Here is a 24227-nt window from a genome sequence, read left to right as displayed (position 1 = left end):
CTTGGCTATTTGATTACTTCCGCTCCTCACCTCCTACTCCCCCTCTTGTCCAGGAAGCGTGCCGCCCGCACCGTTCATGTGCTCCGTCCTGCTCCAAATCAGATCGGGAGCGCTGCCACTAGATCTGCAGCCAAAAAGACAAGGCCACCGGCAGGCACCTCCTGCGGCTCCTCGACCCCTCCTCCTGGCGTACGTGTGCCACCTCCCCCTCGCCCGAGCTCCCTCGCCTCCTCGTCGAAAGCCGCTGACGGCGTGAAAGGATTCGCCAATGTCAGCCACGAGTGGTGAACCAATTTAATTAAGCGGCAGTGGTGACCGGTGGTGATTGTCCGGGGTGTTTTATGTAAAAACAAAACGTTTTTAACTTAAAAATAGAGTGCGGGTTCCATTACCAGAAAAAAGAAGGGCCTTTTTATAAAAACAACTCGGCAGTTTTTCGACAGAAGCAATAGTCTCTTTATTATTCGGTAAAGATAAGAATATAGAACACCAATCCGCAAAGCATCTATTCTCTGATTGATATACATTATACAAGAGGCTAGAATGAAATATATTGATATATTTAATAGAACAGGGGGTGGGCCAACAACTGTATGTGCTCATGCGGGAATATATGGAAAGTGTAACAATCAAAGGTAATTCAAAAAGGTTAGATGCAGGTTCCCTAACAAAGTAAAAGATTCTCCAGTTACAAAAAGCAAAAGCTGGGTATTCTTTATAAATGCGCTTTATACCTTCTCTCTTACTCATTTCACTGATTAGATCCAAATGGCATGGAAGTGAAGTCCACTTATCGTCAAACAGTCAGATAGCTTAGAAAACCAAATTCAGAAGAGTCTAATGAGACTATGAGAGGAAACAGACAACATTTTTTGATAGCCAATAATTGCGCACTGTTAACTGGGGACGCAAATCAAATGAAACTACGGATGCAAGCAATAATGAAATGAAATGTCAAACACTTGTTTTGGTAGTATATAATGTTGCAATGCTTATGTTTTAAATAAGAAAATGACACGATATTATCACTACACAATTTACACATGTTAGCTGCCAGATATACAAGTATGCGTTACTATATGATTTATAGCTTAAAGTTTAAGCTATTGAGTGCCAATAGCAGACATCACACATCATAGATTTCTAGCTATCTGAAATACCTTGACTTGTTTGCATCATATCTAGTATAAACTTGAGTATACATCATGTGAACATGTCAACGCATGATTTCTGTTTTAAAAAGCACAAAATTGAACAACAAACACCTCAATTCTACACAAGTTTTATTCAGAGCTACCTTCCTTACAGTGATAATGATGCAATAGCCTAGGTTCAATTTCCCCTCATTATAATTTAGAATGAACAGACACACAAAGCACATTGTCAATTTGAGAAATAGTAGGCAGCAATCTGCAAGCTAATAGATTTAACTGAATTGAGGACTGAAAAAATAAAAAAGACAACATATAAATTTTTACCTGCTACTTTGGTAGCACTCTGGAGCGGCGTAGAGGCTGCTGGACGACTCCGGATCAGGCGAACCCGAATCGATCAGCCTCGCAACGTCGCAATCCGCTAGCACCGGTTCGAAGCCTTCCTCCAGCATCACATTGGACGGATTGAGGTTGCAATGCAGTATCCTGGGGTTGCACTCGAAGTGCAGGTGGCGCAGTCCCTTGGCCACCCCGGCCGCAATCATGTTCCTGGTGTCCCAGCTGAGGCTCACCTGCTGCGACCTCACTCTCTTCATCATGTCCTCGAGGCTGCCCCCGGGCACGAAGTCGTAGATCAGCGAGAGCCGGTCGGCGTCGCGAACGTAGGCCTTGAGGCTCATCAAGTTGAGATGCCTCACCCGGGCGAGCAGCTCGAGCTGCCGCTGCACCCTCCGCATGTCGGACCTGGAGCCGCTCACCGGCCGCGAGGGCGAGGCTGGCGGTGGCGAGGTCGAGCACCTTGACTGCGACAGTGAGGTCGTCGTCGAGCACCTCCTACTCCCCCTCTCATCCAGGAAGCGTGCCGCCCGCACCGTTCATGTGCTCCGTCCTGCTCCAAATCAGATCGGGAGCGCCGCCGCTCGATCTGCAGCCAAAAAGTCTAGGCCACCGGCAGGCACCTCCTGCGCCTCCTCGACCCCTCCTCCTGGCGTACGTGCGCCACCTCCCCCTCGCCCGAGCTCCCTCGCCTCCTCGTCGGAAGCCGCTGCCAGCGTGAAAGGATTCGCCAACGTCAGCCACGAGTGGGAACCAATTTAATTAAGCGGCAGTGGTGACCGGTGGTGATTGTCCGGGGTGTTTTATGTAAAATCCGAAACGTTTTTTAACTTAAAAATAGAGTGCGGGTTCCATTACCAGAAAAGAGGAGGGCTTTTTTGTAAAAATGACTCGACGGGTTTTCCGACAGAAGCGATAGTCTCTTTATTATTATTAGGTAAAGATTGATAGACAACCATATCAATATATATGTGCTTTGGCAATAAAAATACGCTTACATTAACTTAATATCTATGATGGGCATGTCTCCTTCAACAAGCAAGTTAATGATCTCATCCGAGTTGACCCTTTTAGGTATTTCTTTCCAACACTAACAATCATGTGATGCATATTTCATTAGAAAAGTAAACACACATCTAATCAGCAAACTAGTAGATCATTTTATATGATAGTCTATAAATTAACCTAGCATATTTCTTTCCAACACTAACAATCATCTAAATAGAAGTACTACTAATGGTATATCGTGTAGACAGATCTGGCTTTAAAATTCAGTGTTTCACCATCAAGTAAATAGGTATACATACTGCGGTAAAATACCTGATTGGCCGGACAGCCGACAGGAGCGCAAAATCAACGAGTGCATGAACGCCTCGCGCCACGGCTGAATCACGACAATGTCTCGGCGCATGCACACGGAGAGTAGCGGATGGCCCCGTAGTGCCCTAAAAGCAATTTTAATAGAACAACCCATTTCTTCCGTCCCTTTGTTTGGGTTGAGGCGGATAAAAAGAATGGTCAAATGCGTCATCTCATTTTTAAATCACGTCCGTTCCGCGTCTGCGTCGGTCCATTTCCGGCATAAATTTAAGACTGAAATGCGTCGGCACAGACGCGAAGCGGATGGGCGCGTCTTATCGGCGTCCATCCAAACCACCGTGGTCAACATTATTTATGACGGCCGTCCTCCTCGCACCCACGCGTGAGCAACCGCGGTCGGTCTTTTCTAATCCGAGTGTGCGATGGGGTTCGGCCATCTACTTCCAGAACCCTCCCCCGTCCCAATCTCGCCACCCCTCTGTTTTCTCGTCGACGACCCAGTAGCCATGGACAACGGCGACAACCTCGTCGTCTATGCCTGCGCGATGCTCCCAAAGGAGGTCGCCTTACTGCAGGTTAAGAGGGCGATGCGCCAGGCGCACGAGCGCGCCCGTCCTATGCACGGCTTCACCCAGAACACCCTCGTCGTATATTCCTCTGCGCTGCTCCCGAAGGAGGCCACCTACCTCCATGCTAAGATGGCGGTGCGCCTCGCGAACGAGCGCACCCGTGCTGCACCACTGCCGACACTAGCAATGTCCGCGCCGGCATAGCCCGCCCCCGATCAGGTGCAGCCCAACCTCGCCGCTGAAGATGAGGGCGCCTAGTTTTTTTTCTTTTTCATTTATAATGTAACCGGCTTTCGTGGTCGGGTTTTAATGAATATGCTTCATTATTATTTTCTCACGCGCCGGTAAAAATGGATCGGATCAGCGTTGGGCGCATGCGCCGACCCAAATGACGAAGCGGGCATTCGTGTTCGCTGGGCCGATCCAAACGAACAAAAAGCGGATAAATTCGCCGTCCGTTTGAATTGATTCGTTGAAGTTGCCCTAAGCCCTAACAACAACGAGGCACAAAGTTACGATGGATTGATTTTTTCCAATGACGGCGCCAGATTGCTATGGTAGAAAAGAACGGGCAGTTTGCAATCCACGATGGATTAAGAGTCACGAGTGTCAGGCTCGTATTGGGCCTTGGCTTATGAAGTTTGCTAGTTATCTACTCTCTCCGTCCTAAAATAAGTATCTCAACTTTGTACTAATTTGAGTATAAAATTGTATTAAGCTTGACACACTTATTTTGAAACGGAGGGAGTACTTTTCATTAGGCTTATGTGCCGGGTTAACCTTCAGATTAGTCTAATCAATAATCATCAAAGGTTAATATATAGTAGCCGCACATCATGTAAATTGCGGAGGGGGGCGAGCGGTTGGGGGGTGGGGGTGGGGTGGGGGGTCTGGGGGGTCTTGCCCCTGCTTGCCCCTGTCTCCGCCCCTGTCCATGTAGACGTTATCTGATTCACACTTTGATTAGCACACACATCCGAACATAGATAAGGAGAGTTGAGATCAGTCGATACGCTGCCCATGCAAGTGACGGACATGAGATTTTTCATCGGAATTTTTGAAGCCTACACGTATGCGGGCGTTCGTCGGAGAAAACCAACACAAACGCAGTTTGTTGGAGCTTACGAGGGCAGTGTTGATGCCGAGCCCCCGGGCGTTGGTGCGGCGAGTCGCCGCAGTTATTGATGTAGATTGGATCCATCAAAATTCAAACCATGCACATGTAGATCCTTTTGAGCCGGCTTTTCTTCATCCAGCTAGTTACGAGCTTCTCGATCCCTGAAGATCTTCCTCCAAGAAAACAATATCACCGTGCGATCAACCCCCTGGTGGGCGTCAACTGTCGTGATTTTTGTCACGACAGATGTCCTCGTAAAAAGACTTAGGTGTGGAGCCATCGCAGCTATGTAGCGGCTTGAGAGGGGCTGGTCGGAATCGAGAGATGCGAGTTTATCCAGGGTCGGCCCCTCCGATGGAGGTAAAAGCCTACATCCTGCTTGTGTTTCATTGATGAAGATGATGATCTCGATTACAAGGGTGCGAAATCGCTACTTCCAGTCTCAAGGGTTTCTAATTTGTCTATCTAATGAATTGTCTTGTCTAGACCTAACTTAACTTGTCCCTCTTGGGATGTCCTACCCCTCCTTATATAGGTTGAAGGGGTAAGCTTACATAGAGTCGTACTAGGACTTGAACTAGCTTCTCTTGGAAGGAATTCCTCCTTTTCTTGGGCCTTTTTTGTGAGCCTCCTTTCAGGCCTCTCCATGAACCGCCTTACGCCGGCTTGCACAATGGGTCGTGGGCCTCGTCGTCCTGGTCGATCCGGCGTGCGGGGTGTCCCACGAGCCGCTAGCTGACGGGCCAAGTCAAACCTCCGGACCGGGTCATACGACTCAAACCTCCTGGCCGGGTCAAACCATGGAGTATATCCCCGACAACCTCATTGCCTTGAACTTGTTCTTTGCCTTTGTCAGGGATCATTGAATCTTTCACATCTTGATCCACAAAGGCAGCAAACATATCGTCATCCCCATCAAGTGGGTCATTGTCGCTGTCAAAAAAGTTTGCATCTGAATCAAGCCTGTCACTATCACCGTCATCTTCCTTCAAACTCTTTAATTTATGCAATCTCTCCAGCTTCTCATTCATCTTGGCAGTGATATCCTCCTCCGGCTGCCCCAAAAACTGCTCTGTACTCTTGCATGGACTCATAATGACACTAGGCAACTCAGGAACATTTGATTCTATGAGCACATCATCCCATATGCTATTATCATTCACATACATTTGATCAAAAAAAGAATTACATTGCTATCCACAGGCACGGTAGATATGAGCTTCTGAAGGTCACCATCATCACACACAAAGGAAAGACCATCAACAATTCTTTGGCCAGGCAGTAACCAATAAACCTTGTACTTGGTACTGTCGGGATAGCCCAATTTCTCCATCAAATTCACAATATAAAGCACTGACCACTCTTGAACAACACAATTGTCAAAGAAGTTAATTTTGTCATCAATATATGTTTTGTTGCTACCACCGGTTTCCAAATAAAGGATTTAATTGGAAATCAGTCATTCGTGTCCACAGTGAAGAAAATATTTCCCACTGACAGACTCAACTTGATGCATAAAACCAGTAGTACTCAATATATTACAAATAGAGCGAGGGTCGCTCACATATTATTACAACACGTCCAAGTCTTAGGATAGATGGAAATGTTGCAGTGGTCTTAGGGTGACTCCACTGCTCGTAAAAAATAAAGGGGCACGTCACATCAGAGTAATGTGACATGAGGAGTACTACTACGCGTTAAGCCTCAGAGTGAAGCTCAACAATTTATTCAAGGTGGCGGAAGCGGAGGAATAAAACAATGACGGATTCCAGGATCGCAAGACTAACTGGGACTCCTCTAGACATCGGACTCGCTATCGAACTCCTCATCCATGAGGTCTCCTTCATCCATATCTGGCCACAACAACAAGCAAGTGAGTACTCCGACAAGTACTCGCAAACAGTTTGCACAAACAATGAAATGCATGTAGTTGATTTTATTATGCCTGGTTAGGATCAAGTTATATCCATAATACAAGTGCAGGAAATAAATAAGTGAGAGGATAAATCAGGCGGTAGTCCTCCCAAAATATACGTAATAGAAAATAAAATATAAGAAGCCACCGTCGGGCGTCTGGGCGACACCGCACACAGGGCATAACATAAATGAAATAAATAATAAGCCTCGAACGGGCGTCTCTACGACACCACAGTAAGGGCATGGATAAAAAAACAATGTGCCGCAGTCGGGCGTCTCGGTGACACCACATAAAGGGCTTAAGAATAATAAAACAATGCCACGGTCGGGCGTCTCAGCGACTCCACATAAAGGACTTATAAGAATAAAAACAATGCCACAGTTGGGCGTCTCAGCGACACCACATAAAGGACTTATAAGAATAAAAACAATGCCATAGTCGGGCGTCTCAGCGACACCACATAAAGGGCTTATAAGAACAAAAACAATGCCACAGTCGGGCGTCTCAGCGACACCACATAAAGGGCTTATAAGAATAAAATATTGAATATCCATGAGGTAGAACCGTCCCAAGCATATTCAATAAAGAGAATCATAAGGGTTAGTCCAGAGTAATAATACATGATATGATAATGTCCCGCATAATCATATGGTTCACCACATCTAATTAATAATATTAACACGTATACCCCAAAGACCGACTCTAGGACCGACACTTGACTCGTCAAACGACGTCCTTGACCGGGGACACGACTACTCGAATAGTTTGACTCTGTAGAGGGTGTACTCTTTACCCATAGCCCACGGTTTTAAATAGTCAATATGACTAATTCCACGTACGGCATTTTAGAAGTGGACACTGAGAATCATCACACACCCACTTTACCTCCGCGAAGCCCGGATTCACCCGGACTACGCTGCCAAGGTAAAACCATAAGACGGGGAGGCTCCGACCTCGACTAGCATGGGATCGACAATATTTATACCGCACGCTTACGGGGAGTGCTCTCCCTTCCGGTCCCAGACCGAAAACACCCATGCCCCCTGACTGGATGACTGGATTTATTCCAGAGTCATGGATACCTTCATACCGGTCCCACTAATGGTGTGTGATTGATAACAGGTCTACAACTGACTATACCGAACCCATTATCCAGGGAACTGTGGTAGCACGGTAAGAAGTATGACACGGACAAGACTCGATCTAGGTCGATACTGGAATTTATCAAATTTATACCAGCACCACAGTGCTCAAACCATGACAAGGCCATAACCTATCACGTTCCGCGTGACTAGGCTATTCCACAACCATTCATAACCATCACTTGCCTTCATCATATTATATCACGGTTGATTATATTTAACAAGTATGAAATATGCAAGGTGTTGGAAAAATAAATATGAGCATGATAGCAAACAACACACCAAAAGTAACAAACATGCTTGCATGGTTCCACGTAGTCGGGATCGAGCTCGGTGCAGTTGACGTCGGGTATCTCGGTGTCGGAATCTACGGTATAATACAAACAACGACATAAGCTACACTTCCTAGATACTGGTATAATTTTTTTTAGAAAAATCTTAATATAAACTAGACCTTATCAGGATCATTTTGCAATAAGAATCACTACAAAAGGAGTTATAGAATAAAAGTTATAGCCAAAACAAAACTAGGGACTGTTCTGTAATTAGTTTCAAAGGAAACAGGGGTTAGAGTGGAAAGATTCCAAAGCACCCGAGGGGGGTGCGTTTTTCCAGAAAGGAAAACGGCTTCGGCGGAATACTCCTTCGACGAAAACGCTTCGGAGAGGGGGAGAGAGACTGATAGGGGAGGCCCACCTGTCGGGTTTGAACTCCTCTCCGGCGCTAGAGGCTTCCGGTGATCGTCGGCAACGATAGGAGGGAGGAGAGAGCGAGCTAGGGGTGCAGGTGCACTCACCGTCAACTCGCCTGACGGATGGAGGCGGATTGGATGGCTCACGACGGTGGCAGCAGATCTCCGACGGCAACAACTTCGGTGACACGACGGAATCGACAACCGAGGGCCTCTGCGATGAAATCGAGCACGGGGTAAGCCAGGGAGGAGCACCTGGATGCGACCGAAGGCCTCAGGGGATCCTACCTCGACTTACGCAGCACGGGAACGGCCGGATCCCGTAGCGGATCTGGGCGGCCTGAGCTGGGGAAGAAGGACCCTCGAGGGCCACTTCCTGGATCGGCTGCTTCCCAGAGGGCAAGATGGAGAGCAGGAGAGAGGTGGTTGAGCTGAGAAGCGCTGGGAAAGGTCTCTACAAATAGGCGCCGTGGGAGGGGCTTCAGCCATTACTCCAGCAAGGAATTCCGGCGAAGCACGCGATTAGGTGGTACTGGACGAACCTAATCACTGAGAGGAACCCATTTTTGACCCGAGGAGGCTTGGTCATGCACGAGAAGAACATGGCGATGATGCGGTCAACACGGAGCTCTTCAGCGGAAGGAATGGTGCTATGGGGTTGTAGGGGCGAGGCGACGAGCTCTGCGGGGCTGAACCAGAGAAGGAGGCCGCGAGGAGGCTGCCAGAGCGATGGGCGGTGTGATACGTCTCCGTCGTATCTATATTTTCTGATTGTTTCATGCCAATATTCTACAGCTTTCATATACTTTTGGCAACTTTTTATACTTTTTTTGGGACTAACATATTGATCCAGTGCCCAGTGTCAGTTCCTGTTTGTTGCATGTTTTTTGTTTCACACAATATCCATACAAAATGAAGTCCAAACGCAATAAAAATTTACGGGGATTTTTTTTGGAATATTTATGATTTTTGGGAAGAAGAATCAACGCGAGGCGATGCACGGAGTGCCCACAAGCCCTGTCGCCGCGGCCAGGGGGTGGGCCCGCGGCAGGCAGGCTTGTGGCCACTCCTTAAGGCGGTTGGAGCTCTTCTTTCGCCGCAAGAAAGATAATATCTGGAAGAAAATCGTGTTAAAATTTCAGCCCAATCGGAGTTATGGATCTTCGGGAATTTAAGAAACGGTGAAACACCGAATCTGGGAGCGCAGAAACAGAAGGACATAGAGAGAGATCCAATCTAGGAGGGGCTCTCGCCCCTCCGCCGCCATGGAGACCATGGACCAGAGGGGAAACCCTTCTCCCATCTAGGGAGGAGGTCAAGGAAGAAGAAGAAGAAGGAGGGGGGCTCTCTCCCCCTCTCTCCGGGCGGCGCCGGAACGCCGCGCGGGACATCATCGTGTGACGGCGATCTACACCAACAGCTCTGTCATCTTCACCAACATATCCATCATCTTCCCCCATCTATATTTAGCGGTTCACTCTCCCTCAACCCGCTGTACTCTCTACTTGAACATGGTGCTTTATGCTACATATTATTATCCAATGATGTGTTGCTATCCTATGATGTATGAGTAGATTATCGTTGTCCTATCGGTGATTGATGAATTGCTATGATTGGTTTAATTTTCTTGTGGTTATGTTGCTGTCCTTTGGTGCCCATCATATGATCGCACGCGTGGATCACACCATAGGGTTAGTTGTATGTTGATAGGACTATGTATTGGCAGACTAGAGTGACAGAAGCTTCAAACCTAGCATAGAAATTGATGCATATGAGATTGAAGGGGGACCAATATGTCTTATTGCTATGGTTGGGTTTTACCTTAATGAACGTTAGTAGTTGCGAACGCTTGCTAATAGTTCCAATCATAAGTGCATAGAATTCCAAGTAAGGGATGACATGCTAGCAGAGGCCTCTCCCACATGATACTTGCTATCGATCTAGTAACGTAGTCAATTGCTTAGGGACAATTCCGCAACTCCTACCACCACTTTTCCACACTCGTTAGACACTCGTAGTTGTTTCTTTATCTAACCGGCCCCTAATTTTATTTACGTGTTCTTTACTTTCTTGCAAGCCTTTCCTATCACTCCTACAAAGTACTTCTAGTTTCATACTTGTTCTAGGTAAAGCGAACGTAAAGTGTGCGTAGAGTTGTATCGGTGGTCGATAGAACTTGAGGGAATATTTGTCCTACCTTTAGCTCCTCGTTGGGTTCGACACTCTTACTTATTGAGAAAGGCTACAATTGATCCCCTATACTTGTGGGTTATCAAGACCTTTTTCTCGCGCCGTTGCTGGGGAGCAATAGCGTGGGGTGAATATCCTCATGTGTGCTTGTTTGCTTTATCACTAAGTAGATTTATTTGTTGTTCTAAGTTGTTCTCTATCTTTAGTTATGGATATGGAACACGAAATACCAAAAAAATTAGGTGTACTTGCTACTCATGGAGATGGGGAACCTCCTAAAACCCTCGAGGCTCGTTATATGGAAAATATTATGCACTTCTTTAATAATCCTGAGAAAGCCCCATTCAATTATATAATGGGATACACGTTGGATCAACGTGAATAGTTTAGGGATTATCTCTTGACTCAAAAAGGGAAACTTTTATGGGATCAAATCCATTTGTTGAAATGGTATGCTTGGGAACTATGCAAGAGATATGGTGTTACTTGTTGCTCTAGGATGAAGGCTCCACACCTTCCCTTTCCTTGTGAATTTAATGATCATAGGACCTTGGCTTCTTATTCTAATATATATATATGATTACTATGATGTGGATCAAATAGAAGAGTTTGTTGCTTTTATGGGTGCTTATGAAATTGAGGCTCTGTTTAAAAGGTGTGATGATAATGATGATGCTCCTTACCGATCTGAAAATTTGGCTATGCTTTGTTATTGTTATACTAGTTATGAATATAATGCCCATATTGAACGATTTAAGGAGAAATTCTATGCTGCCCAAGAAGAGACTATTATTTTGCAGGAAACTATGGAAGAAGAAAATGCTGAAATTGTGAGCTGATTAGATGAAAAAGATGAAGAGGAGAGCGAAGAACAAAAGGATAAAGAGCGGACTAGCTACCCGTGTCCACCTTCTAATGAGAGTAACTCTTCTACTCATACATTATTTAATTTCCCTTCATTCTTACCGAAGGATGAATGCTATGATCCCTTGGATTCGTTTGAAATATCCCTTTTTGATGAACTTGATGCATACTATGCTTGTGGCCATGTTGCCAATATGAATGATGCTTATGAAGATGAGATAGCTATAGTCCCTTATGTTAAACATGATGATCTTGATGAATATAACATGCATGTGCTTGCTGCTCCTACTTGCAGTTATTATGAGAGAGGGACTACATCTCCACCTCTCTATGTTTCCAATACGATAAAATTGCAAGAAACTGCTTATGCTATGTATTGGCCTTTACTTGATGTGCATGAATTGTTCTTTTATGACATGCCAATGCATAGGAAGAGAGTTAGACTTCGTCATTGCATGATATATGTTACCTTGTGCTCACTACTAAATTTCAAATCATTGGTAATTAAAATTGGCTTTGATATACCTTGGGATCCGGGTGGATCCATTACTTGAGCACTTTATGCCTAGCTTAATGGCTTTAAAGAAAGCGTTGCCTGGGAGACAACACGGAAATTTTAGAGAGTCATTTATTTCTGTTGAGTGCTTTTATTTAGTTTAATAACAAAAAAAATATACAGGGGAACTTAAAACTTTTTCAAAAAGAGAAGCGATTGAAAGGTGATGCATTGCGGAAGTGAGGGTCGACCTTTAACACTTGTCCTTTACGTGCAATAATGCGGAATGGTCCGATGAAGCGAGGTGCAAGTTTGCCTTTGACTTTGAATCTCTAGAGTCCTCTCATGGGTGATACCTTAAGGTATACATAATCATTGGGGTCGAAACCGATATCCCGGTGTTTTTGACCATAGTAGCTTTTCTGACGGCTTTGGGCTGTCTTGAGTTTCTCTTTTATGACTTTCACCTTGTCCTCGACCGCTTGGAGAAATTGTGGTCCGAAGATGCGGCTATCTCTGGTCTATGACCAATTCAGAGGGGTACGACATCATCTGCCGTATAATGCTTCAAAAGGTGACATCTCTAGACTTGCTTGATAACTGTTGTTGTAAGAAAACTCGGCGTAGGGCAAACTGTCTTCCCAACTATTCCCATATGTGAGTACACAAGCTCTAAGCATATCTTCAAGGATCTGGTTTATACGCTCAGTTTGTCCCCCCGTCTGAGGGTGATAGGCTGTGTTGAATACTAGATGTGTTCCCAAGGCTTGTTGCAGATAATCCCAAAATCTCGAGGTAAATTGGGTACCTCTATCGGATACGATAGTCTTGGGTACTCATGGAAGACACACAATGCGGGCTAGATTTGCTAGCTTCTGGGTGGAGTATGTGGTCTTGACAGGTATGAAGTGAGCCACTTTGGTGATTCTATCAGTAATCACCCAAAGAGCATCATGCCCGTGTCGGGACCGGGGTAGTCAGACAATAAAATCCATTCCTAGCTCATCCCATTTCTATTCGGGTACCTTCATAGGTTGTAATAGCCCTGCTGGCTTCTGATGTTCTGCCTTGATTCGTTGACATGAGTCACAACGAGCGACGAAGGAGGCAATATCTCTCTTCATTCCGTGCCACCAATATTTTGCTTGGAGGTCTTTGAACATTTGTGTGCCTCCGGGGTGAATAGAATAGGGCATGTTGTGGGCTTCCTCCATGATTTGAGTTTTGAGGTTCTCTTGGTTGGGTACGCATAGTCTGTCTCTGTACCACAAAGTTCCTTGCTCATCAATAATAAACTCAGGGGCCTTCCCGAGGTCCATATTTTTCTTTATGCCTTCAATGCTGGGGTGACCTTTAGGAGCTTCCTTGATATTCCTGTACAAGGTGGGTTGCAGTTCAAGTTATGCCACTGTACCTTCTGGAACGAGGAGCAGATTTAGCAGAGCTAACTCTTTTGCAAGCTCAGGTCTCATCTTTGGCATGAGCTTCTTGCCTGAGGCGGGGTTCCGACTGAGAGCGTCTGCTACTACGTTAGCCTTACCTGGGTGGTAATGGATGCCCACGTCATAATCCTTAATTAATTCGAACCATCTTCGTTGTCGTAGGTTGAGATCCGACTGTGCTGAAAATATACTTGAGGCTCTTATGGTCCGTGTATATTTCACAACGATTACCAAGGAGAAAGTGTCTCCATTCCTTGAGAGCATGAATCACAACGCCCAATTCGAAATCGTGAGTACGATAGTTCTCTTCGTGACATCCGAGTTGTCATGAAGCATAAGCCACCACTTTCCTTTCTTGCATGAGTACGCATCCGAGGCCTTTTCTGGAGGCATCACAATATATTTCAAAATCCTTGTTTCAATCAGGCACAATTAGTATTGGGGCTGTAGTCAATCTTTTCTTCAATTCCTGGAAACTTTTCTCACAAGCTTCGGTCCATTCAAATTTCTTTCTTTCTTGAGTAACTCGGTCATAGGTCGCGCAATAGTAGAAAAGTTTTCAATGAACCTCTAGTAACATCCTACTAATCCAAGGAAACTCCAGATGTTTGTCACATTAGCAGCTGGCTGTGGCCATTCACTTACGGCTTTGACCTTTTCTAGGTCTACTGCTATGCCTTCTTGTGCCATGACGTGTCCCAAAAATGCAACTTGTTTGAGCCAAAACTCACATTTGCTGAATTTTGCATATAGTTGATGTTTACGAAGTTCTCCCAACACAATCCTTAGGTGTTCAACATGTTCTTCGGGATTTTTGGAGTAGACAAGAATGTCATCGATGAAGACTACAACGAACTTGTCCATATACTTCATGAATACCTTATTCATCAAATGTACGAAGTAAGCTCGCATGTTGGTTGGTCCGAAAGGCATTACTGTAAACTCGTAAAGTCCGTATCTTGAGGAAAAGGCTGTCTTTGGAATTTCTTCAGGGCGGATTTTGAGTTGGTGATCTCCTGACCTTAAATCAATCTTTGAAAATACTTTTGCCTGAGCCAGTTGATCAAACAAATTATTTATCCGGGGCAGTGGATATTTGTTCTTGATAGTGGCCATGTTGAGTGCTCGATAATCAATGCATAGCCTTAGCATCCCATCCCTCTTCTTAGCAAATAGTACTGGCGATCCCCATGGTGAAGAGCTGGGTCTGATGTATCTTTTGTCCAATAGTTCCCTAATCCGTTTCTTGAGTTCAACTAACTCAGTTGGTGCCATGCGATACGGCTTCATATATATTGGGGTTGTACCGGGTGCAAGTTCAATGAAAAATTATATCTCTCTGTCTGGTGGCATACCTGGTAACTCATCTCGAAATACATCTGGAAACTCACACACTACTGGAACATCTTTCACTTCACTCGCTTCTGTTTGGTTCAACCTTGCTTTGCTTGATTTTTCCCTTCGTAGGGCTGCGACAATTACCTTTTTACCTTGGTGATGAGTGAGGCTGACCTTCCGATTAAAGCAATTAATGAATCCCTTGTTGGTGTTTAACCAGTCCATTCCCAAGATAATATCCATTGTGTTGCTTTCGATAACAATAAGATTTGCCCAAAACACCAAATCTTTGACTTCAATGATAACATTCTTGCAATACTCTTGAGTAGTCTGTTGTACTCCCACGGACTTGATAGTCATTGAGTTTTCCAAGGGGAGGGTTGAAAGGTTGTGTTTCGAAACAAATCTTTTCAAAATGAACGAGTGGGAGGCTCCAGAATCAAACAAAACCAGGGCAGGAATTTTGTTGACAGGAAAGTTACTGAGTACAATATCAGGTGCGTTCACGGCATCTTCCTTGGCGACAAGATTCACGTGACCCTTCCGGTGATTGTTATTAGGGTTGAAATTGTTGCGCTTTGGTGCTGAGTCAAAGTTGGAAGTGTTGGTCTTGGCTGCACCATTTCTGGCCGTTGGGCATTGCCGAGCGTAGTGCCCTGTTTCTCCACATGCAAAACAAGTGATGCTATTACGGGGAGTAAAATCTTTGTTCCTCACGTAAGAGTTGTTGTTGAATCTAGTGGTTGGTGCTGAGGTACGCGGAGCTTGAGTCTTTGAGTCCTCTGTCTTGTGCATGGTGTTGCGTACTATGGTAGAATTACAGCGGCGTTTGCGGATGTCATCCAGGCTGCGACGTTGAGCTTCTAGCATAATGGCCTTGTCAATGAGTGTCTTAAAATCTGGAAACGTGTGGACAACCAGTTGGCACTTTAATGTCGGAGCAAGTCCATCCAGGAACTTCTCCATCCTCTTTTCCTCAGTCTTATAGTCTTCACGTGCGTATCGGGATAGTTGATTATATTGGTCCATGTACTCCATCACGCTGGAACTCCGTTGCTTCAGGTCTTCAAATTCTTTCTTCTTTATTTTCATAACATTGTTGGGTATGTGTGCTCCGCGGAAACTTTCTTTAAATTCAGCCCATCTGATATTGTTCTCATCTGGATGTACGCGGAGGATGTTTTCCCACCACGAAGCTGCGGCTCCAGTTAAATAGTGGGGAGCGTACAATACTTTCTCATGATCTGAACATTGTGCAATTGTCATCTTTCTCTCAAGGTCCCGTAGCCAATCGTCTCCTTCCATAGGTTTGTTTGTATGTAAAAATGTTGGCGAACGTGTCTTTTGTAGCTCAGCCAGTCGGGAGTGTTGTGGATGAGCACCACATTGATTTCCCATGTTCATTAGTTGATTCATCATTTCATGAAGTTGCTGTTGGCTCTACTCATATAAACGACAGACTTCTGAGAGTGCTGGGCTGCTTTCATGTTGGCTAGACTGGCCTTGAGTGAAGTTGTTCCCTGTCTCAGTGGATTGATTTTCTCCCATGTCCCTTGGCATGGAGCGTGTCCAGGGTCGACTCATTTTCTCAAAGCTGGGTTAATGTTGTAAAAATCAATAAGAAAATAAGGCTCGAACGAAAGGAATTCAGAAACATTTTCCAAGGAAACACTAAAAGATTTTTCTTAACGTAATCGTCATGTTCGGAGAAGGACAGCGGTACATCATACATCGATCATAATTATACATACCACTCAGGTCGTACTCTAGTATGCCTGACTTGTTATTTAAGCTAGTGCACTTCTCGTGTCCTACATGACGCAACACACTACTTCCCTTCGATCTAGAAGCACAACATCATCCATATCGTACATATCATACAACACTACAAGAAATATGTCAACTAACGACCTTCAATATTGGTCACCGAATGGTCATTGATTTCCATTTGCGACCTTTTTACGACCAAAATCAAACGGTCAAAAACTGAGGGTCTCTAATGAACTATAACGACCTTTTTGCTGGATTGGTCGTATGATTTTACGACCAAACGAAAGCATTGAAATTATTTTGGTCACTAGCAATTTGCCCACTCCACGTCGGATCTGACATGTCAAACTGAAGTGGCATAGAATCAACCCGGTCCAATTCAGTGTTTTAAATGGATCGAGCCCATTAATCCAACCCATTTAATGTTTTTTCTCTTTATTTTGCTTAGCTGCATGGGCCTGGCCCAATAATCCCCAACATTTTAGCCTTTTTAATTTTGGGTTGTGGCCTTTTACTTTCTATTGATATTGTTTTTAGCCATTTTATTTTTATACTCGTCCCACTAGTTCGATTGGTCACACATGTCATCCTGATCTCAAAATCGGTCCCACACATCAAAAATTTCAAAATATATCAAACAACCATTATAACTTGAACCCCTTTGTCGGGTTACCATTTCCGGGGTATTCAAATCACATACAAAATCATTATTTTGAAGAATCCAAAGAGCAAATGGAATTCGTCCAAAACAACACTACATTAGTCTATTACAATCGTTACATTATACTACATCCCAAATAAGCCTACTACTGCCTACAATTACAATACATAATATGCTACTCTTTGCTGATAAGCTTCACAGCTTCGGACTTGGATTCGCACTTCACCTATGCAAAAAAATAAGAATGAACATATAAGAATAAGAATGTGTGAGGACATCAAACAATGGTTAATGAGGGATCCAATAACTTAGAAGCAAGAATTGACAGCAAATGAAATGTACATAAATAGTATGATTAACATTAATTAGTATGTGCTTATGAAGCGACTAAAATGTTCTCAAACTAGCTAGGATTTTTTTTTATGTACAGTATACTGACATGTGAATCAGAAGCAATCAAGATTCAGATTTAAAGAGACAGTATGTGACAGAAATGTTCATAATTTAAGCTACAAGAGCCTGCCAGGAGGATAAAATAAAATGAATAAGAACTCCGCATATATAAACAAAGAGGCTGAACAATGATTCTACAAAGTAACATTCTGCTTCTCCGGTCCCAAAAAGACCAGTAAACTCATTCTGCTTCTCCGGTAACCTACAGATCCTACTAAGCGAAGGTTCGAACTGGATCAAGCATATGAGCTACTACAATAAAAGCTACTACAATAAGTGGTCCAGATGCATGCATGAGCACTTCTTAATATTTATATTCATCATCACAACAACCTATACCACCTATGCTCATTGTTACAAATATATGCATACTTCAAAAAAAACCTATCTATTTGAAACCAAAATAGATTTCTTTCTCAAATCTGAATTCATTGGTTTCTCCTCCAAACTATTGAAATATCACGCCTCTTATTAGCTAGTTTCTTACGCAACAAACATCATTGCAAATTTTGATGAAATGCATAGGTCCAACCGATGACTACACAGCAGCAACTACTTCAGACATTGGCTGGAGAAATGCTCATCATTTATTTATTTTTTATAAAAGAAATTTTGAGTTAAGCAGTAGCACTAACTTGTCCTTCACCTATGTATGCATCAAAGAGAGATAGTTGGGAAGGCAGACTTATGGACCAACTTGTCCTTCACATAAGAAAACACAGCAATACAGAGGCCACCAAAGAAGCATGTTACTCAATGAAGCAAGCAAAGCGACTTTAAATATGAGCAAATTCAGTGCATTTTGCGATGTAATTACAGTAACAACAATGACAAGTAAAAGCAATGGTTTAAAAGGTAGAAATAAGAGGGAACTGGTATCAGTAAGATTCGGTTCATCTAGAACTATAAAGAAGAGGTATTGAACTGTTCTTATGACTATAATACAGATGTGTTTCAAATGGATAAATGGGTGCAGGGAAAGAATCAAACTGGAACTCAGAGATTCAGTGCAGGTTAATGCATACAAAAAAATGAAACCAAACTAAAAAATTAAGAGGATGTACAGCCTATGGTTAAACTTAAATAAATAGGATGCTTGACATTGATAGCACTAGTAGGTGAAGACCACCACAGACCTTTGGCAAGGAAGTAGCACATGTAGCATTTAAATGCCCACACAAAGCAGCTAACAACCCAAAAAACAAAAATATGAAGTCTCAGGCTCTGTCTCTGGCAATTAACTTCAGTTTCCATTCTATCTCCCCAAGCATCATCCAAAAACGTTTTTAAATGAACACAATTATTATAAATACCTCTTCCAATAGATACTACAGAGAAGTGGCTACGCTTGACAAGATAAAAAATGAAACATGCAGGACACACACACACACACATTTCTGTAATAAGAATCAGCCATCCTAAAGCACTGCATAGTCCACCAATGCCCGCTCCTAATAAGACAGTTATCTCCAACAAGGCGTCGCCCGAAATCAGTAAATCTAGCTCCGGATTTCCAATCATACAACATTGCGGACATGAGGGCGAGGCCAAACGTAGGCGCATAAGGGCAGGCCCGCAAGCAAGCGAGCCTTGCTCAGACAGGAGGGGATGAGGAGGAGGAGAGGGAGCGGTATGATAGTTGCTACCTCCTTTTCGTTGCCGTAGACTCTGGTGCAATCGATGTGCCGGTACTCCGCCTGCATCGAAGAAGAGAAGGAGGATCTGATGTGAATCGGGAAACAAGATCGTACGAACGGGGGGAAGACATGCCGTCCATCTGGATGGCGAAGCGGGTGGGGATCAGGACGGGTTTGCGCGGCGGACCTTGACGGCGGCGTAGACGGCATCGCCGACGACGCAGGGTTCGGCCTGCGAGGTGCCGAGCCCCACCGAGGGGATCTTCGCTCCGGTGTTGAGCAGGAAGTGCCTCGCCATCGCCGGCTCCCTCTCCCTCTCCCGGACGGGCACGACACCAGAACGGGATTGGGGAAGAACGTAGGTGGGGAAGGGGGCGGGCGCAGCAGCGGTGGGCAGGAGACGGTTGTGGCCGGCGAGCTGTACGACGTCGTCGTCGAGCTCGTCGGGCTCGGGGGTGGGGCGGAGCAGAGTCACCGGCGCAACGCCGGAGTTGGAGGGGACGCTGCCTTCGAAACTCTAGTCATGGGAAGGAGTCCTGGATGAGCTCTCGGGGACACGAGAGGTGGATATGGCCGGAGGGAAGGGAAGAGCAAATGCAGGGGGCTCAAATCTGTGTTGGGCACCGTCGAGGCCCGCCGGAACAAGACGAAAGCGGCGGCGGCGGTGAGGGTTTCGGGAGGGAGGGAGAGACGAACGAGAGAGATGAAGGAGAAGAAATGCGTATGGACCAGGGAGGCGAGGAAGAAAGGAGGTCGGGGGTGGATGGAAAATGTCCAGAGGGCAACACTAGGGTTTCGACCAGCGAGGTGAGGGCTACCGTTGGATCCGGGATCATCCCACGGTCTTCGATGCATGATACGCGTGAGATGCGAATGGACCAATCAGAATGCATTAAGCACTTTGAAGATGCTCTGACCATCTAAATTGATCGTAAACGCTTTTTCAACAAATATGCACACATTTTACATTATTTTACAAACAAACATATCAAATAAAGAATAGTTTTACAACCAAATAAATTAAGCATAGTTTTACAAGCCGAATAAAAATTAAATTGTCTCAAATACATGTAAAAAAATAGATACTGTCAAATACATGAAAATTGTTTTTTTGAAGGACCTACTATACATGTTCGTTTCGACCGCATTTTGAAACGGGCATAACAAATTCAAAAAAACTCAAAAAAATTGCAAAACCTTCGCGTTGTGTCATCATATGTGACCAAGTTAACAAGGAAAATAATAAATTTGTAATATGACAATTATTTAAAAAAGTGTTCTCATAAATGAGCTATCATGTGTAAAGATTCATAACTTTCAAGCCAAATGAATAATCTTATGGCCATAGTCATGGCATAGTTTTTTTAAATGATCTTATATTATGCACAAGGGTGCATATTGGACTAGCAAACAATGTTAATTAAGGAAGTTCTCATTTTCCTTATATGAAAAATTCATTTTTCATTTTTCAAGTGCTCGAAATGAGTTTTTTTGTGAAGGACCTACCATATATTTGTTTCAAAATTGTATCTAATCATTTTTCAAAAATACTAGGACATATTTAATACACAATGGACCAAATATTTGAGTGTCAAAAGATTTTATCCACCTCTTGTGAAAAAGACAATTTGTTGCCGATTCAATAGGAAGCGGGTCAAATTTGAACTAGAGGTGCCTCATAGTTTTCTCATGATTTTTTCCTAAAATCATTTTTAGGTAAAGAAGTATGTGTTTAATCAGAGGTCCAACAAAATTTTGGCAAGATTCAACCCCTAGCTATGAACGGTCATGTCGGACGTTTCGACCCCATTTTGAAACGGGCACAACAAATTAAAAAAAATCAAAAAATGCAAAACATTCCTGTTGTGTATTAATATGTGACCAAGTTACCAGGAAAAATAATAAACTTGTAATACGATAATTATTTTTAAGAAATGTTCTTAGAAATGAGCTATCATGTGTGAAGATTCATGGCTTTCGAGCCAAATAATCAATCTCATGAACAGATTCATGGCATAGTTTGTTAAAACAATCTAATATTATGCACAATGGTGCATGATGGAATGGCAAATAATGTTGATTAAGGAAGTTTTCATTTTGCTTGTATGAAAAATTCATTTTCCATTTTTCAAGTGTCTAAAATGAGTTTTTTGGTGAAGGACCTACCATATATTTGTTTGAAAATTGTACCAAATCATTTTTATAAAATATTAGGACATATTTAATGTACAATTGACAAAACGGTTGGGTGTTAACAACTTTTATCCACCTCTAGTGAAAAAGACAAATTGTTGTCGATTCAGTAGGAAGCGGGTCAAATTTGAACTAGAGGTGCCTCATAGTTTTCTCATGATTTTTTTCCTAAAATCATTTTTAGGTAAATAAACATCTATTTAATCAGAGATCCAACAAAATTTTGAAAAGATTTAACCCCTAGCTATGAATGGTCATGCCCGCTGTTTCGACCGCATTTTGAAACGGGCATAACAAATTAAGAAAATCAAAAAAATGCAAAACCTTCACGTTGTGTCATAATATGTGACCAAGTTACCAGGAAAAATAATAAACTTGTAATACGGTGATTATTTAAAAAAAATGTTCTCAGAAATGAGCTATCGTGAGGAAGATTCATGGCTTTAAAGCCAAATGATCAATCTTATGGCCACATTCATGGCATAGTTTGTTGAAACGATCTAATATTATGCACAAGGGTGCATATTGGAATGGAAAGCAATTTTGATTAAGGAAGTTTTCATTTTCCTTGTATGAAAAATTCATTTTCCATTTTTCAAGTGCCCGAAATGAGTTTTTTTGTGAAGGACCTACCATATATTTGTTTCAAAATTGTACCAAATCATTTTTCTAAAATACTAGACCATATTTAATGTACAATTGACAAAATGTTTGGGTGTTAAAAGTGTTTATCCACCTCTAGTGAAAAACACAAATTGTCGCCGATTCAGGAGGAAGCGGGTCAAATTTGAACTGCAGCTGCATTATAATTTGCTATTTGTTTTTCCCAAAAATCATTTATAGGTACATAAGTATCTATTTAATAAGAATTACATGGTGTGATGACTTGACGCCGAGGTTTGGATGGTGGTCGAGGGCCCCAACTCGAGAGCGCGTGAACTTGCATGCGAGCCGCGTGGTCACCGCGTTACCATTGCGTTGACATACATTCTGGATGGAATATGCATGTCTGGTGGGTTAGACACTCCCTCGATAGGTGTCAGGAAGAAGAATACAATAGAAGAATCTCACGAGGAGACCGAACTAAGCTCAAACATGAATTAGCATCCAAGTGTTTGATTAGCGGTGCAGGTAATGCACATAGACAATGGGCCTAAATTTTGGCTGAGGATGATCATTTACTAAGGAGACTCTCTTGCCAAAATTTTAGCTCAAATGGATGAGTCTATGTGACACTTGCTTTGCAAAGTACCACACTGTGCAGAAATATGGATGTTGAAGTTGGGATCAAATGAATCAATGAATTGAGCTAAAATTTGGTATATGATGTTAATTAGGGCATATGAAGGCACTGTAAAAAAATTATACCATTTGGACATTCCAAAGTGACACTTCCTTCACAAAGTGCTATTCTGAACAGAATAGGAAAATGAGTATTGCTGAATTATTTTCAAACTATGGAAGTAAGGGTTTTCACATATTTGAGGAATATATGATCCAAAGTATTTATGAGAATATTTCGAGAATTTTTGGAATGACAGAATAGTATGTTGCTTCACAAACTAGGCAAAAAATAACACATGGACATGACACGTAGGCAAAACTGATGATGTGGCACCTAGTCATAGCTATGACCAGCTATATTGGTCGTAATTAGCTACAAATAAGGCAGCGAAACAGGGATATCTGCTTTACAACCTTTTGCAGTAAGGAAGTTATGACCTTTCTGATGAAATAGGTCGTTAGTTTTTGGGGTTAGGACCCCTCCGGACATCTTACGACCAATTGGTCTCAAATGGTCGTTGATTTACGACCAATTCTGCGAGTGTCACTGACAGAAGGTCGTTAGTTGACATATTTCTTGTAGTGCAAGCTGACTAGCGATCTCCTTCACCATCTCTAGGCGGAGTCGGAAGGAACCTGGATCGGCTGACCCAGAGTAAGTCCCAGATGAGGGGCTGGGGAGTTCACTTCCTCCTCCATTGGCTCTAAGCGGGCTGCGCGCGACGGCGAGGCGTGCGTGTGACTGACAGGCACAACATCTCTAATGGGGGCATGAGCAATAACTTGGTTAAACTCCTTAGTGGTAGGAAGCTGATGGCGGAGCTGTGCTGGTGGAGTGCATGAGGCAGAAGAAGACGGGCATGACCTAGGCGGTGCTGGACGAAGGAGCTCGGTCCTGTGGTGAGGACGAGTAAGGTACTCCATGCGAGTAGCCACCAAGTCATCCACTAAACCATCAAAAGCTGACTCCAGGCTCGGACATACTGCACGAGCATCCCAAGAGCATCATCTTCCTCTCCTATGGGGCATGCAAAGGCACAGTGGCTGGTGTACGACACGTGGCATGGCAGATAATAATAAGGACGAGTCTTGATTGCTGGAAGAGTGTCCCGGAGACGAGCAATCGCCTCCCTGGCTTCCATCTAAATAGCCTGCCTCTCCGTAGGCATGGCTCTCCCAACGAAACGAAGGCGACGATACTCTGGTCGACCACCAATAAAATGCACCGACGCCTGATGCATAGTCACGGAGTCGCTGATCTTGTGGAGGTAAACGTGTACTCGGTGCGGACCGTCTGTCCAATCACGATCTTCACGATGGCTGAAAGCAGTCGCAAAAATCGCATTGGCTCGTTGGAGAACACCTGCGACGGGCAACCGTTGCCAGCCATCTACAAAACAAAAAAATTCATATAGTCAAAACACAAATATATGTTGACTAACAGAAAATTGCTAACACAAGCAAGCAATAAAATGACTAATCCGGTCACTATCGTACCTAGTGGTTTCCTACAGTCAGCCTGGCTCTGATACCAAGTTTGTCACGACCAGTTTCCAAATAAAGGATTTAATTGGAAATCAGCCATTCGTGTCCATAGTGAAGAAAATATTTCCCACTGACAGACTCAACTTTATACAAAAAACCAGTAGTAT

At 43.7% G+C, this 24227-nt stretch overlaps 1 protein-coding gene across 1 annotated transcript; it reads right to left on the bottom strand.

Moving 5' to 3' along the window:
• Positions 1 to 1474: 1474 nt before the first annotated feature.
• On the bottom strand, positions 1475 to 1891 carry LOC123443841 (inactive leucine-rich repeat receptor-like protein kinase CORYNE). Its single transcript, XM_045120370.1, has one exon. It carries the CDS (start codon positions 1889 to 1891, stop codon positions 1475 to 1477), a length of 417 nt encoding a protein of 138 aa, XP_044976305.1.
• Between the last annotated feature and the right edge of the window lie 22336 nt (positions 1892 to 24227).

Source organism: Hordeum vulgare, chromosome 3H (assembly GCF_904849725.1).
Source record: "Hordeum vulgare subsp. vulgare chromosome 3H, MorexV3_pseudomolecules_assembly, whole genome shotgun sequence".
Lineage (NCBI taxonomy): Eukaryota > Viridiplantae > Streptophyta > Magnoliopsida > Poales > Poaceae > Hordeum > Hordeum vulgare.
This window is presented reverse-complemented; position numbering and strand designations above follow the sequence as displayed.

What these genes read in the sequence shown, in the direction of transcription:
- LOC123443841 (XM_045120370.1), bottom strand. Translation starts at nt 1,891, where the DNA reads ATGCGGAGGGTGCAGCGGCAGCTCGAGCTGCTCGCCCGGGTGAGGCAT.